The sequence below is a fragment of the Silurus meridionalis genome, chromosome 9, assembly GCF_014805685.1.
Source record: "Silurus meridionalis isolate SWU-2019-XX chromosome 9, ASM1480568v1, whole genome shotgun sequence".
Taxonomy (NCBI): domain Eukaryota; kingdom Metazoa; phylum Chordata; class Actinopteri; order Siluriformes; family Siluridae; genus Silurus; species Silurus meridionalis.
The window spans coordinates 19540126-19553614 of NC_060892.1; the positions used below are offsets into that span (position 1 = coordinate 19540126).

The following is a 13489-nucleotide window of genomic DNA, read 5'->3' on the forward strand; positions in this document are numbered from 1 at the left end:
ATATGAAATTACTATTCTTTGTGAATTGTGGTTAGCATCTCATCTCCTTCCTCTGTTTAGCACAAATGAGCATGACCTTGTTAACGTGGTGGGTCCTTCCCACTCTCTAGTCGACCCCTTCAGCCCACCATGCATGCATCTACCTGCCATCTCACTCTCCATCCATCGTTTCCACATAATTACACACTGTTATGTGGTCAAAGTGCCCCTTCATGTGTTCCTCTTTACTTCTGCATCATTGCCTGGCATTTAGGAAGGGCACGCTCGTTGCCTTCACAAGGTCTAGGGCCATTTTGTACAGAAGCACAGCTGCATTAATGGTTGTAGGTGTGGTAATTCTATGCCCCCCTAGTCATGTTTGGATGTTTTGCTTATGGAGTGTTATCTATATAGGTAATATCTTTTAGCTTCCAGATGCTTTTAAACCAGCAACTGAGCAACTTGCACTGTAATTTAACTTGCTCACTAGTATATAAATCTGAAGTTGATGTTACTCAGAGACTTTTGGCTTACAGTAGCTTAGTCAAACTTGCATTCAGGCCGAAAGTGGGAAAAGGAGCTACAGTATATGAGGGCACATGTTTAACAAGTACACAAATGTGCAATGGACCGAACTGCTGTCATAAGCACAGCTCTCATGGGGGGAAAAAAGAACATATGGTGCTTTTCAAATTTACAAGGAACTGTGAATCACCTTGCAGATCATGTGCTTGTTCTTAAAAACAGTCACGCTTTTGGCTTTGTGAGTCACTGCAGCAGCGTTTGACAAAAAAAGCAAAGAGTTGAATTTAATTTCAAAATCCTTTCAGAAAGAGAACTCTATTAAAATATAACTGGGTAATTGTCTGAAGTTCAGAAGACTATAAGCATTCATGAGAATGAAGGGACACATTTTCTTTTTGTGATGTAATTCAATTCAATGCCGGTGTTGTGATGTTGTAATTTGGGTCATAGTCAATCTTTTTACTGATGGAAAGAGTGTTTAAAATGTGTGTCACCTATTCAGATAAAGCTTTCTCCACCATGGAAGTCCTGTAACAATAAGGGCACTAAAGGCGGATTGTAATTACAAGATTATAGAAGTGACACTAAGCAAAATATGTGAAAATAAATTAAGAGTACAGTACACAATAAATAAATAAATAAATAAATAAATAAATAAATAAATAAATAATCAACAACTGACTGGTGTCCCATTCAGCATATTTTTCTGCCTTAAACCTAGTATTCCAAAGAAGGGTCTGCATCCACTATGACCCTGACCAAGGGAAATGTACCTATTTCTGAAGATGAATATAAATAAATCATTGATTTTCCAACAGCAAATCAAATGCACAAAGAGCCATAATGAGGCATTAGCCATCACTGCTGCCAATGAAACCATACTTAGTTTGTATACCAGACTTGCACCACTCATTTGCACACTAATGGATCATTCTGAATTCAGGCATCATTGTAGTATAGTTGGAGCCTTTGAAACAAACCAATGCTTTTGACTCTCATAGGATGGAAAATGAGTGCAGTGACCTTCATTGACCTTGGTGATTATCTGACTATTTCCAAATATAAAGCAAGAGTTCATTTATCTCAAATTGACTGGGTATATAAATGAATTTTGAATATTCTATAGGCTCGCTCTCTCTCTCTGTGTGTGTGTGTGTGTATGTGTGTGTGTGTGTGTGTCCGCATGCTACACTACCTCAGCTGTATTGGCTGATGATGCAAACTCCACCAGTGGGGCAGCAAGCTGACTGGTGAAGAAGTCCATGACTACAGAAGACTGCAGAGAGCTGATGTTCATTCCAGTGCAGCTTCCAGCATGAGGGCAATGCTTTATATGAGTCTGGAAAATATAATATCCAGAATTAAAAAAGTAAACCATGCATGTGTATTGTTAGAGAAAGATATTTACTAGGACTGAAATAATTCCTCGAGTAACTAGAATAACTTCAAAATACAAAAATGCATCGAGTCAAATGATTTGCCTTATCAGTAAAATATATGCTTTTCAATACTATTGAGTTAATATGAAATAAATATAAAAAGAATGTGACGAAAATACAGGAATATTTATGACAGAACAGATCAGTAAACCCGTTGTATGAGTTCATGATTTCAGACAATCATTAGTCAAAGCCTGATTAGACATAATTTACCCTTGAGCTATCACTTTATCTAAACACCTTATTGCCTGACCAATTTTAATGGGCAATTTATCAATTCCAAATGATATCCAACACATGTTCAGCCTTATGGTTCAGTTGTTGTGCTGGGTGCGTGAAACTGTGTATCACTAAACTCTGGATGCAGTCTCTAAAAGCTATTAAATGAAAAAAGCATTGGTGGATATGCTAAAGAGCTTGAGAAATCACATAAAAGGCAAGGCTGGATTTTGCAATTAGCTTTCCTTGTATAGCAGTAAAAATTAGTCATGAAATATTGATAGCCATACTTCAAATACCACGGGAAGTGGTAACTCAATGATGGGAAGTAGTTCAATGCTTAGGGTACTGGATTACTGTTCAGAAGGTCAGGGTCCAAGCTCTAGCAATGCCAAACTGTCACTGCTGGGCCCTAGAATAAGGCCCTTAACCCTTTTTGCTCCAGGGGTGCTGTATCATGGCTGATCCTGTTCTCTGACCCTCTGTCATGTGGGATATGCAAAGGAAAATTTTACTGTGCTGTAATGTATATGCAACAAGTAAAATCCTTTATTTTTCCTTTATTTTAAATTTAATATAAAAAGAAGCAGAATTGTGGCCTTATTTAATAAAAAGCAATGTGTAGACTGTAGCATCACAAATAAATAAATATGTTCTATTTAAAAAGCTATTCAAAAGCATTTCCTCCAAAATGAAGCTAAAAAAAACAGCCGAAGATTCACTGAATCAGACTGTTATCTCATTCACTACATGTCAGTGACTAAAAAGACATTGCATTGTGGAAATAATTCATTCTCATACAAGGTGACCTTTAGAAAGAAGAGTGAAATAGCACATGAATTTAAAAGCGACACACTGGCAACCAAAATGTATGAACGTGTCTGATGTTTTTAGAACAAAACAGACACAATGGGCCTTTATGCATAATATGAAAAACTCGGAGATGGTCAGGTAATGATGCACTAGTGCTTGACAACACACCTTATATCTTCCATAATACAACTGTTTTTATTCAGAATTATCATGATAAACACAGCAGTATTCGCCGATATCTTGAAAGTGCCGTCCAATGCATCACGACGACATTATCTGCATGGTCTGTTTACGTTGAGAAAAACAGATTATTAGACTTAAACATATATTACAGTAAAATAAAAAGATGGTGGAACTGCTATTGCCTGAAAGAATTGTGATTTCACTGTATGTTAGTTTATAGCAGGATTTATTTTTTTCATTCATTATCAGAACAATAGTGTCAGATTCTTGATTGTTAGATATTATCAGTGATGGATAGGAAAGAGTGAATATTTTGAGAGACTTTAACATTTCAAAGACAAGTATCTTATTTTTTACTCAACTACATTATGAGAGAATAAATGATGGAAGAAACTACTGACTCTAATTTGCCAGAACACGGCCTTATATCCACTTATATCCTATACCACTAGATATCATAAAATGTATATGCATATGTACAAACCTGCTTGTACAGACTAATAACATACACTATATGTACAAAAGCTGGTGAACCCCTGACCATATGATTCCAATGTGCTTTTTGAACATCCCATTCCACATTTAGTCCTTATTTGCTGATATAATAACCTCTACTCTTCCGGGGAGAAGTTTCATTAAATTTTAGAGTGCACTGTCAAAATCTATGCTAATTCAGCTACAAGGAGTAGTAAAGTCAGGTACCAGTGTAGGTGAGGTGAGGAGGCCTGGGGTGCATTCAAAATTCCAATGAATAGCAATGATTAGTAGGGTTAAGGTCACTCTATAGCAGTCCACTCTTTGTGTACAGAGGCATTATCATTCAAGTGAAGGGAAAATTTTGTTGCTGTGTCCTATACAGTTGTGTGCCTCTGACTTTATGGTAAAAGTTTGCAAAAGAACCACATATGGCTGGAAAAGTCATGTGCATATAGTGTACATTAAACATGTCAAGACAATAAACAAGTGTGGAGAGTTTGGTTTGTAAGCAAAGAGGGCCTTTAAAGGAAGGATGTCGATTTGTCAGTGAATGGACTGTGAGTCTGTAAGAGGATATTGATTGAGAGTTAATGTATTACAGGGTAAGGATGGCACATAATGTAGATTACACTTGAGTGTTTCTCTTTCAAAGAGCTACCAACATGGCAGACCTCCTAACAAGTGAGGAGATAAAGTATACAAAACATATTGACCTGAGTAAAGTTGTTATTATAGCAATAATTTGTTTGAGTACAAGTAAAATCACTCAAGCATGGAGGAAGTTACTTGGTAAATGACTTTAAGGATGATTCTTTTTTTTTTTTTTTTACATTATCCTATTGGTTTTTTAGACATGAGACATTTCAAAATGAAAAAAGCTGATGAAGTGCTCATGTCTCTCCATTGTCTCAGATATTGATAAGTCTGTATGAACATATTGACTCTTGCCAGGAGATTGCTTTAAAGCTATGTGGCTTGTATTACTGTATAGTGATCAATGTACAGTAGTTACAATACATGGCTACTTAAAAGGATATTTATAAAAGGCAGTGGCGGGCCATGCATTTGGTACCTGGGCCTTCAGTGGGGACTTACCTGACTTAATCCACCTCTTAATACCACCACTCAGTGGTGGGCCGTGCATTTGGTAGCTGGGCCTTCAGTAGGGACTTGCCCAACTTAATCCACCTCTTAATATCACCACTATCACGTTGCGATTATAGAAACCATCAATACTATACAAAAACACAATATAACAACACGTGGCATTACAGATAGAGAGGCATTTCACATATGGAGGGTAAATACAATCTTGCTTTAGAAAAATTAAGCCAGTGGTACCGCTCGTATTCACTGGTCTAGCAGTGTAGGACAAACCGTTTCCCGGTGCTGAGACAAGCTAGCTATCTTCGGGGTTTGCCGACCTCTCCATACGATATCTAGCTTTTCTTTAAAATGGATTTTTAAGTATGTCGGTGATCAAATAATTTTCTCTTCCTCTGTAGGCATAAAAATTCCAACTCAGATTGTGTGCAGAGAGCTTCAGACTTGTTTTGCCAGTCAAACTTAGTTGTAACAGTTTCCCTCTGACCAACCAGTCAGAGGATGGAAAAATGCTGACTATATTCTGGGCCAGCTAGCTGGCCCTGTGAGGCGAAAATGAAATCTGATTGGTTAAAGAAACAAAGCTTTTTCTTAATGAGACAATGGTAAAAGAGCCAACACGACAGACTTTGCAGGCCCTGGGCAGATTAGATTGACATGGCAGCACATAAAGGTTGAAATCCGATTAGACAAAAAAACATCCACATACACTTACGGGAAGCAGTGCAGCCAAGAGAAATGCTACCAAATGAAGAGAATAAACTGTTGGGAATAAATTAATAAAATATCATAGAACAAATGTTACAATTTAGGTTGTAAATGTAGCTCAGTGCTTCTGATAGTGTTTAGGCCAGCAGAGAAGGCTTTGCTGGCCCTGACCGCCCACCACTGATGAAAGGGCTATCAATAAAGTGGACACAGATTTCACTACACAACTCCTGACATGTAAATGAATAAGAAAACATAATACTATGTAACTACATAATAGCAAGAAACAACAAAACCTAGAGAAAAGGCTTAAACATCCAAAAATGTGTTTTCTGGAATAGAGATTTTGTAGATTTTGAACAAAACATAACATGTCCTCTTAATGTTATATAGTATGGTGACTAAATGGAATAAAAAGGTGTTTAAAATAAATAAAAAAGACAGGACACAAATGAATAGGTAGTTTGGGGAGGATATGACATATAGCTTGTGCATCCAGTTTGCAAAGGGTTTTGCAAAACCAGATACATACAGTAAATATGAACACTGGGAATATACAGTAACTGGTAAAGGGCTTGATTTAAAAAATAACTTAATTACAAAATCAGGTTATTTGCCATGTCAATGACACCAATAACTAAATCATCTTAAACATAACTATTTCATAACATTTTTTATCCAGAATTGATTTAAAAAAAAATATTTCAAAAACAAAGTCGAGTGTTAATATACCAGTGACTTTCTACATGTATCTAAAATGAACCAGACTTCTTTTTCTTTGGCTAATAGAGAAAGACGTAAAAAAGCATTGCTGTGTCCAATCGATGATGATTTAACAAGAAGTGTACTTCATGCTGAGAATCATGTGCTGCATCTGTCAAATTACCTCACAAAATAGCAGGGATGAGAGGCTGTCCACGGGCATTAGAGCACTCCACATTTACACACGAATGTAACCTTCTAAAGGCAGCATTGGTCAGCTTTACAAACCCGTAAATGGCATCTAATCAAAAATCTCTTAACACTGAACTAGGCTTTACTAAATGTGTTATGAAGGCTTGCATTCTGCCATATATATATATATATATATATATATATATATATATATATATATATATATATATATATATATATATATATATATTTCAAATCAGAATTGGCGTCTTGAGGAGAGGATTACGTTATACAGTTTTGCTTTCTTCAAATCGATTTCAAATCTGAACACAATCATCCTGTCAGCTTTTATATAAGTCAGTTTAATACTGTCTAATATGAGCAAGCTGGGATCAAGAAGGGTAATCAAAGGTGAATGATTTTGTTCTTTATGCATGCTTACATTGACATTTTAAAGTTATTCAATATAACTCTGGTTCAGAAGGCATTCAACAATTACTGTAATTTAGACTTGTTTATATACTGTACATTATATAGACAAATGTTTGTGGACACTTGACCATAAGATTTACATGACCATAAGATTTTGAACATCCCATTCCATATTTAATCCCCATTTGCTTTTTAAGAACCTGGGGTGCAATCAGAGTTCCAATTCATTCCAATTCAATTGTATTGAGGTTGGAGTTCTAAAGCAGGCCACTCAAGATCGTCTACTCAAAAACCACGTAAACCATATCATAATGGAGCTGGCTTTATGGACAAAGCTTTTGTCATGCTAGAACAGATTTGGGTCTCCTAGTTCAAGTGATGCTACTGCATCCAAAGGCACCCTATAGAATTGCCTGCCTTTAACTTAGTGCAGTTTAGGAAAGAAAGACATATGAATAGAAAGTCAGGTGTCCCAATACCTTTCTTTATATAGTGAATGATGTATTGTGTAGAACGTAATGCATGTTTGTATCCAGTCTTTGTTCAATCCTTAGCCTGATTTGGTTTTAAACACACTAACAGGCGCACATGTTACTAAACAAAGCACAGTTAAATAATTGCAGGCTCTAAAATTTTTTTCTACTCTGTGCTCTATAATCCCTGAAGATGTATCTGTTTTATTATAATTGGTTCCAAAGCACCCATTCTGAGCATGACAGCGGTGGCATCTCCATTTTGAAGACGGCTGCAAAGCAAGATAAATGGAAACATAATATTACTGCCATTTCACAAATGTGAATTATCATCCAGTTTAAATATTTAAAAATATCGAGCCCGTTAAGGTGTACCTCAAGCCTTTCAATGGTCTGCATTCAGAAATGAATAATGTCATTGGAATAGGACCAATATAAGAAAAATTTAAATAACTGCATGTTCAATTAGGGCTGGAAGCACACATAGTTAAGACCTGGGTATGACCAGTAGCTTCACACACAAAAGACACCAATTGCTACAGAAAATCTGGAACACACTTTCATGCAATAGTCCAGGTAGTTCTTTCATCATTTGAATGTGTATTAAGTATTTAAACTCATGGCAAACTATATAAGTGTCAGTAAAGTGATATAAAATGATAAAAAGTGAAAAGAATGAGCAAACATATAAACCACTGTCCATGAAAAAAGTCAATGGAAGAAAAAAAATTAATACAAGCTAAAGTAGAAGCAGCAATTCATCGATTTAGGTAGTCTATGTGTTTACAGAAATGCACTGACACAAGGCCAAATTTACAAATGCTTTTTCACCTTCACTGTATGTCTTCTGAGAAAAAAATGAGTATACTTGACTTGTCTTTGTTGTTATAAAATTGATCAGCATCTAGGAATACCTCATGTGAGGAAAATGAAAGCATGTCGAGTGTGTGAGAAAGGAGCAGTTTATAACCATAGATTTGAGTGGGTCAGGGTGATGTTAAACCACATTGCCTTGTCAAAAGTCAACAAGTTATCACACTTGCCTTAAGAGGTTTTTATTTACTAGTGAATATTGGACTAAAAGTCAACAACATACAGACTATCAGATTGTTTTTATCTGTTTAAGATGCACCTTTGTCAAATTTTAAGAAAGAGCCATTACCAGTTCCATCCAACTCTTAAGGTGCTTTAAAAGTCCTGAAACAAAACAAGCACTAGAGAAATTGAGACATGTTTTGCTTATGTTTCTTTGAATTTGCACTTTGAATGGAAAACAAGGTCATGCCTTTCTGATTTACAGTATGTACCCCATAATATGCATTCCCCTGTTCCAATCTTTCTAGTATATCTTAAAATAGAAAAGGTTCTGTACATACAGTAATGGATACACTGTCTTTGCTTGCTGAATTGTATTAGATTTAATTCTAATAATGTTATCAGCTTATCCAGAATATGTTTCTTAAACCATTGCTATTTTAAATAAGTGAAATGAGCTACCTGTGGGAACTTTATAAAGATTAACATTAGGTGAAATATGTTGGTATGCTGTGAAATAAGACATAATCAAAGTGAAGATTAGTATATAGAAAATCAAATGAATAGTGTTTGATCATTACAGTATATGTATTCTGTATAAAGCAGTACTGTATAGTCTTTAGATCACTATGGAATGTGATGTATAATATAATACTGGCAATCTGTGTGACGTAAAAAAAGAAAGCAAAACTTTGAAAAATGTTATCTATTGACAGCACACATTTAAAGGAGCTGAAATGCCACGACATATACTGATTAATATTTGCCCTTGAATATCCTGTTTAATTTCTCTCTTCATTTCCAAACACTTTTCCTCTGTACTTTGATGTCTGTTCACAAGGCAGGCGCGATTGAAAACAAAAACAACATGCAGAATGCAGAATGCAGAAGAGTGGGAGTCAAATCATAGGTTCATGGTTAGGAATTTAGGGCTCAGCTTGCTTCTATCTTTTATTATTGCAGCTTGCTTTCTATCTTTTCATAAAAAAAAAGCATTTTCTAAAATATGTGCACTCATCAGCATCTTATTGAAAGTATATTAACTCCTTTTCTAATTTACAAAAACTTTGCTAAACATTATCAAGGCCGTTGTCATTCTGATTCGGTGAAAGAGAAGGAATTTATTACTTCTGCAAGCTAACACCTTTTTTTTTTCTCCTTTTTGAAGTAGAGCATTTGCATGGGAGTGTTGCAGCACGTGAGTAGAGCAGGTCAGGACCCTCTTTATTACCCTAAAATGTCACAGGTGGACTGGCATTTAGGTTAATAAAGAGGATTATTGCATGCATGAAAATAATAGGGCATCCTGTCCTTGAAACATGGCCTTTGACCCTCTCTGAACTAGTCACGACTTATACCTTAGGGGCTTATTAGAGAAGGAATACACTGATGATATTTGAATAAGTTAACCTTTTCACCAACTTCTAAGGCAGCAAATGTGATTATACAGGATAACAGTCTGTCACTATGAAAGAAAACCTAAATAAAACTTGGTAAACTTATCAAAATTATGTGGCTCTATTAAATAATTGATGCACTAGTCTAAAGTAATGTGTATTAATTTTTTGCAGAATATTATATAGCTATTATGTGACTTACTAAGAATACTAAAGTATACATTTGACTAAAGTGTCTTGCTGTTCACCTTATAGATGTCAGAAGCCAGTTGCCGTAGAGATGGTGATACAGTAGATTGTGGGCCATATGCTCTAACTGGATTCTGCAGGCTGATATAGGCCACTACCCTGTCCTCCAAAACCACCTTGTTCTCCTGGAACCACAATAAAACACATCAGTTAATGCAGGATCTGTATAGAAACTTCAGAAGCCAGAGTCTGCTGCTTGTTTCAATACAATTTGATGATGTGCTTTATATATTGCCACACCATAAAATATAGAAACAGTACACTGGATCACAATAAAACAACAGTGTAGGTTATACGGTTTCACTACCATGTTATAACAGTTAAATAGAACTCTCTAGTAGTTTCAGCATAGTGCTGCTGCAATGAAACGTGGTCAAGAAATAAGTCGGTTAACACAGGCATTTTAACTGACCTTGCAGCTCTATTTCTGGTTAAATTGATGCCTCAGGCATTGCTAGAGAGCTCAGTCATGCTTTTATAGGTTTCAATACTTCAAACCTTGATTTGTTGTTACCTCAATATTGTAATGTTGTTATTTTGATTTGGTGTGTTTTTTTAATACAGACACTATCTTGTATTAATTATGATTATTAATCAAAGGTACAAAAAAGTCTTTTTATTCCTATACATTTTTTGCATTTTTTTGGTTAAGATGCTAGCTTTATCACTGTGTTTGAGTGTGGAAACTAGAGAATGCATTCTCTAAAACACAACGGGCTCATCCCAGGGCAGTTTAACACACATGGTGCATCTGCCCTCTTCTCCATATATGGTCTCACAGATATCCACAATTGGATCTGATGGATACTTAAAACATTCAGCAAAACCCTTATCCAGACAATTCATTACAATCTTATTTATATAAACAAACAGTTGAAAACAAGGGCCTTGCTGCATTTCCTCAATCCTTATGCAAATATAAAAGGGACATGTCCAAACCAATTTACATGTAATGTACAGCATGTATGGTACCATTATCTAAGTTTAATTAAGACAAGAGAATTTGGAAGTGTCCATATTGACCACATTGTCTTTGTCCAGCAAGCTGCTATTGACTAGAATAGAAATTGACAGCATCATGCCCTCATCAGTGTCAACATCATTTCAAAGAAGACAACCTAATTTTTTTTCTTTCTTTTTTTCTTCCAAAAATGTCTTCAAGGCTATTCAGAATGTCAGGATATGAAGTCTCTATTTTTTTGCAGCCCAAAATGGACAGGCAGGGAAATTGCTTTTCTGAAATACTTTTGAAATGGTCATTGATGTTTGTTTCCTCATAATAGTTTTCCTTTCTTTGCACGTTTTTGAAATGGAAAAGTAAACTGTAGTTACCTTTGATCATTTTTGTGTGTCACATAAGTGTGACATTGCTAAAGAGAGATTATTACATTAATGATTACTAATACCTGATAATATACCTGATAATATAATCTCTAAACTGATTCATATGAACCACTGTTTAATAAATAATTATTTAGAAATAGACTATATAAAGATGCATATAGATTCTGTGACAAAAAGCAAGGCTAGGTGGATGCAAGGACGATAAAGGAAAGGAACAGACAAATCCAACACCTAAATTATAAACAGGAAGCAGGGAGAGAAAACACTGACATGAATGTAGAATCCAATATACTGGAAAAACAAAAACTGCGAAAACAAGAAACAGAGGCTTGGTATATGTAATGAACTAACTGTAATTCTTGGCAGAGACCAGATGGAAAACAAAGGGGATATACAGTTTATACACACACATAAATTAAACCAAGAAGTGAAGACACATGTGAATTAAAAGACGTGAAGACATAAAAACAGTAATGGGATGGTTTGGAGACATAATGATATAATAAAAAACAGATACATGACAAGGAACTACAGTATGCCACTCTAAATGCCTTTATTGCAACTACAATAAAAAGTTTTTTCTTTTTTCAATGACTATTAAAACTGACACAAAAATATGAATTAATTTTAATTATTAAAATGCATTTTGCTTTACAATGCTAACAAATTGCTAGTAACAGGCTCTACACATGTTCTATCCAGAAATAACTAATCCAAACAATATTATAATGCAGCATTAGGCTCCATAAACAGTTAGATCACAGCCCGCCTGTATATTATCAGCAGACTCGTGATGACTTGACTTGCGATTTCCATAACCCATATGATGCTTTTATTATTCATGAATGGTTGATTAAAATGAAAATACAGTAAAAAGTCAGACTCTCTGAGAAATCATCACAATGATAATTTAATGTACCCAATTTAAATAAATAATGCCACAAATAGCACAAATGTTATTAGTACTTTTAATCAATAATGCACAATAATAAATCATGTAAGTTAAGTACAATTTAAGCAAACAAAAAATCTTTTCTCTTTTTTTCGTTGTTTTTTTTTTTTTTTTATCAGATATTTAATCAGAAGCAGCTGCTGCATCATTAGCACTTACAGTCTTACAGCATAAAAAATAAATAAATAAATAAAAATTAAGTTCTTTGGATGGTTGCCAGTTCTATATTTACTGTATAACTTTTAAACAGTTACTCAGAGGGGAAACTAAGAAACTGTCAGGAATCCACCAGCCACGCCTCCACCTATCACTCCAAGCAGCTCTCCCACATACTTATCAGCTACACCTGGCCCATATTAGTTTGCACTCTATTTAAACCCCGTTCTCCCACCAGTTCTTTGTCCGTTCTACAGCTTAGGCTTAAGAACACTGTCGGACTCTCCTAACACTCTGTTTCTGATAATCATTGGTTACAGGACTGTGTGGTTTTGTTTGCTCATAGTTTTCACCAGGATTGTTAAACCTGGAGATTCGTTGTGGTTTTGCCGTTTTCTGCCTTGCTCTATATTTCTTCCATTAAAAACCTTTGTGGATTGCACTTCGGTTTTCCGGCACGTTCTTTCGCCTGACAGAAACACAATGGCACTAGGTGTATATCTGTTAGATTTATCAATCATCCCAAATGGAGCATGTCCGTCTCTAGGTTACGTATGTAACCCTAGTTTACAGAGGGAACAAGATGCTGCGTCACAACGCTTTGGGAACTCCTCGCGCTGTCCACGCTCTGAACCACGTGTGAAATCTGACCAATAGGCAAGTCGTGACTTCATCGGCAGGCGACATCGCGTAAACCAGGAAGCTACAAAATGGCAGAGCAATGGTAGCGACATTAGTTTATGAGAAAGAGACGGTTAAGCGCCGCAGGGATGCAGGGGGTGTGGCCCGGGGACGCAGTGTCTCGTTCCCTCGGGGAACTAGGGTTACATACGTAAACAAAATGCTTTGGGAACGAGTGTCCAATAATGCCACACTGACCACACCCTTTCTGGGCTTTGCGTTGCCTAGACAACACATTTATCGTGTGGAGGCAACCCCCGGCCTGACCCGCCGTGTAGCCCTACCTACTAGAACCGAAGTGGCCTGGGGAGAGATAACCAGCCGATGTCTCTACAACCCAGGGCATCTCCCCATAGCCGCGTTCCCTATACCCTACTATATTTGCGTAGCAAATGTGGGGCAAAGGAACAGGCTTGGTATGGGGTCTCC

At 36.1% G+C, this 13489-nt stretch overlaps 1 protein-coding gene across 4 annotated transcripts in view; it reads right to left on the minus strand.

The window, feature by feature from the left end:
• Positions 1 to 13489, minus strand: part of LOC124391299 (inactive N-acetylated-alpha-linked acidic dipeptidase-like protein 2) — a 316808-nt gene that overhangs the window by 78999 nt on the left and 224320 nt on the right. For all 4 annotated transcript variants that reach the window (XM_046857781.1, XM_046857783.1, XM_046857782.1 and 1 more), the window contains 2 exons: positions 9927 to 10052; positions 1700 to 1843 (listed from right to left, as the gene is read on the minus strand). In XM_046857781.1, coding sequence (XP_046713737.1) covers positions 1700 to 1843; positions 9927 to 10052 — 270 coding nt within the window. The remainder of the gene's footprint in view (positions 1 to 1699; positions 1844 to 9926; positions 10053 to 13489) is intronic.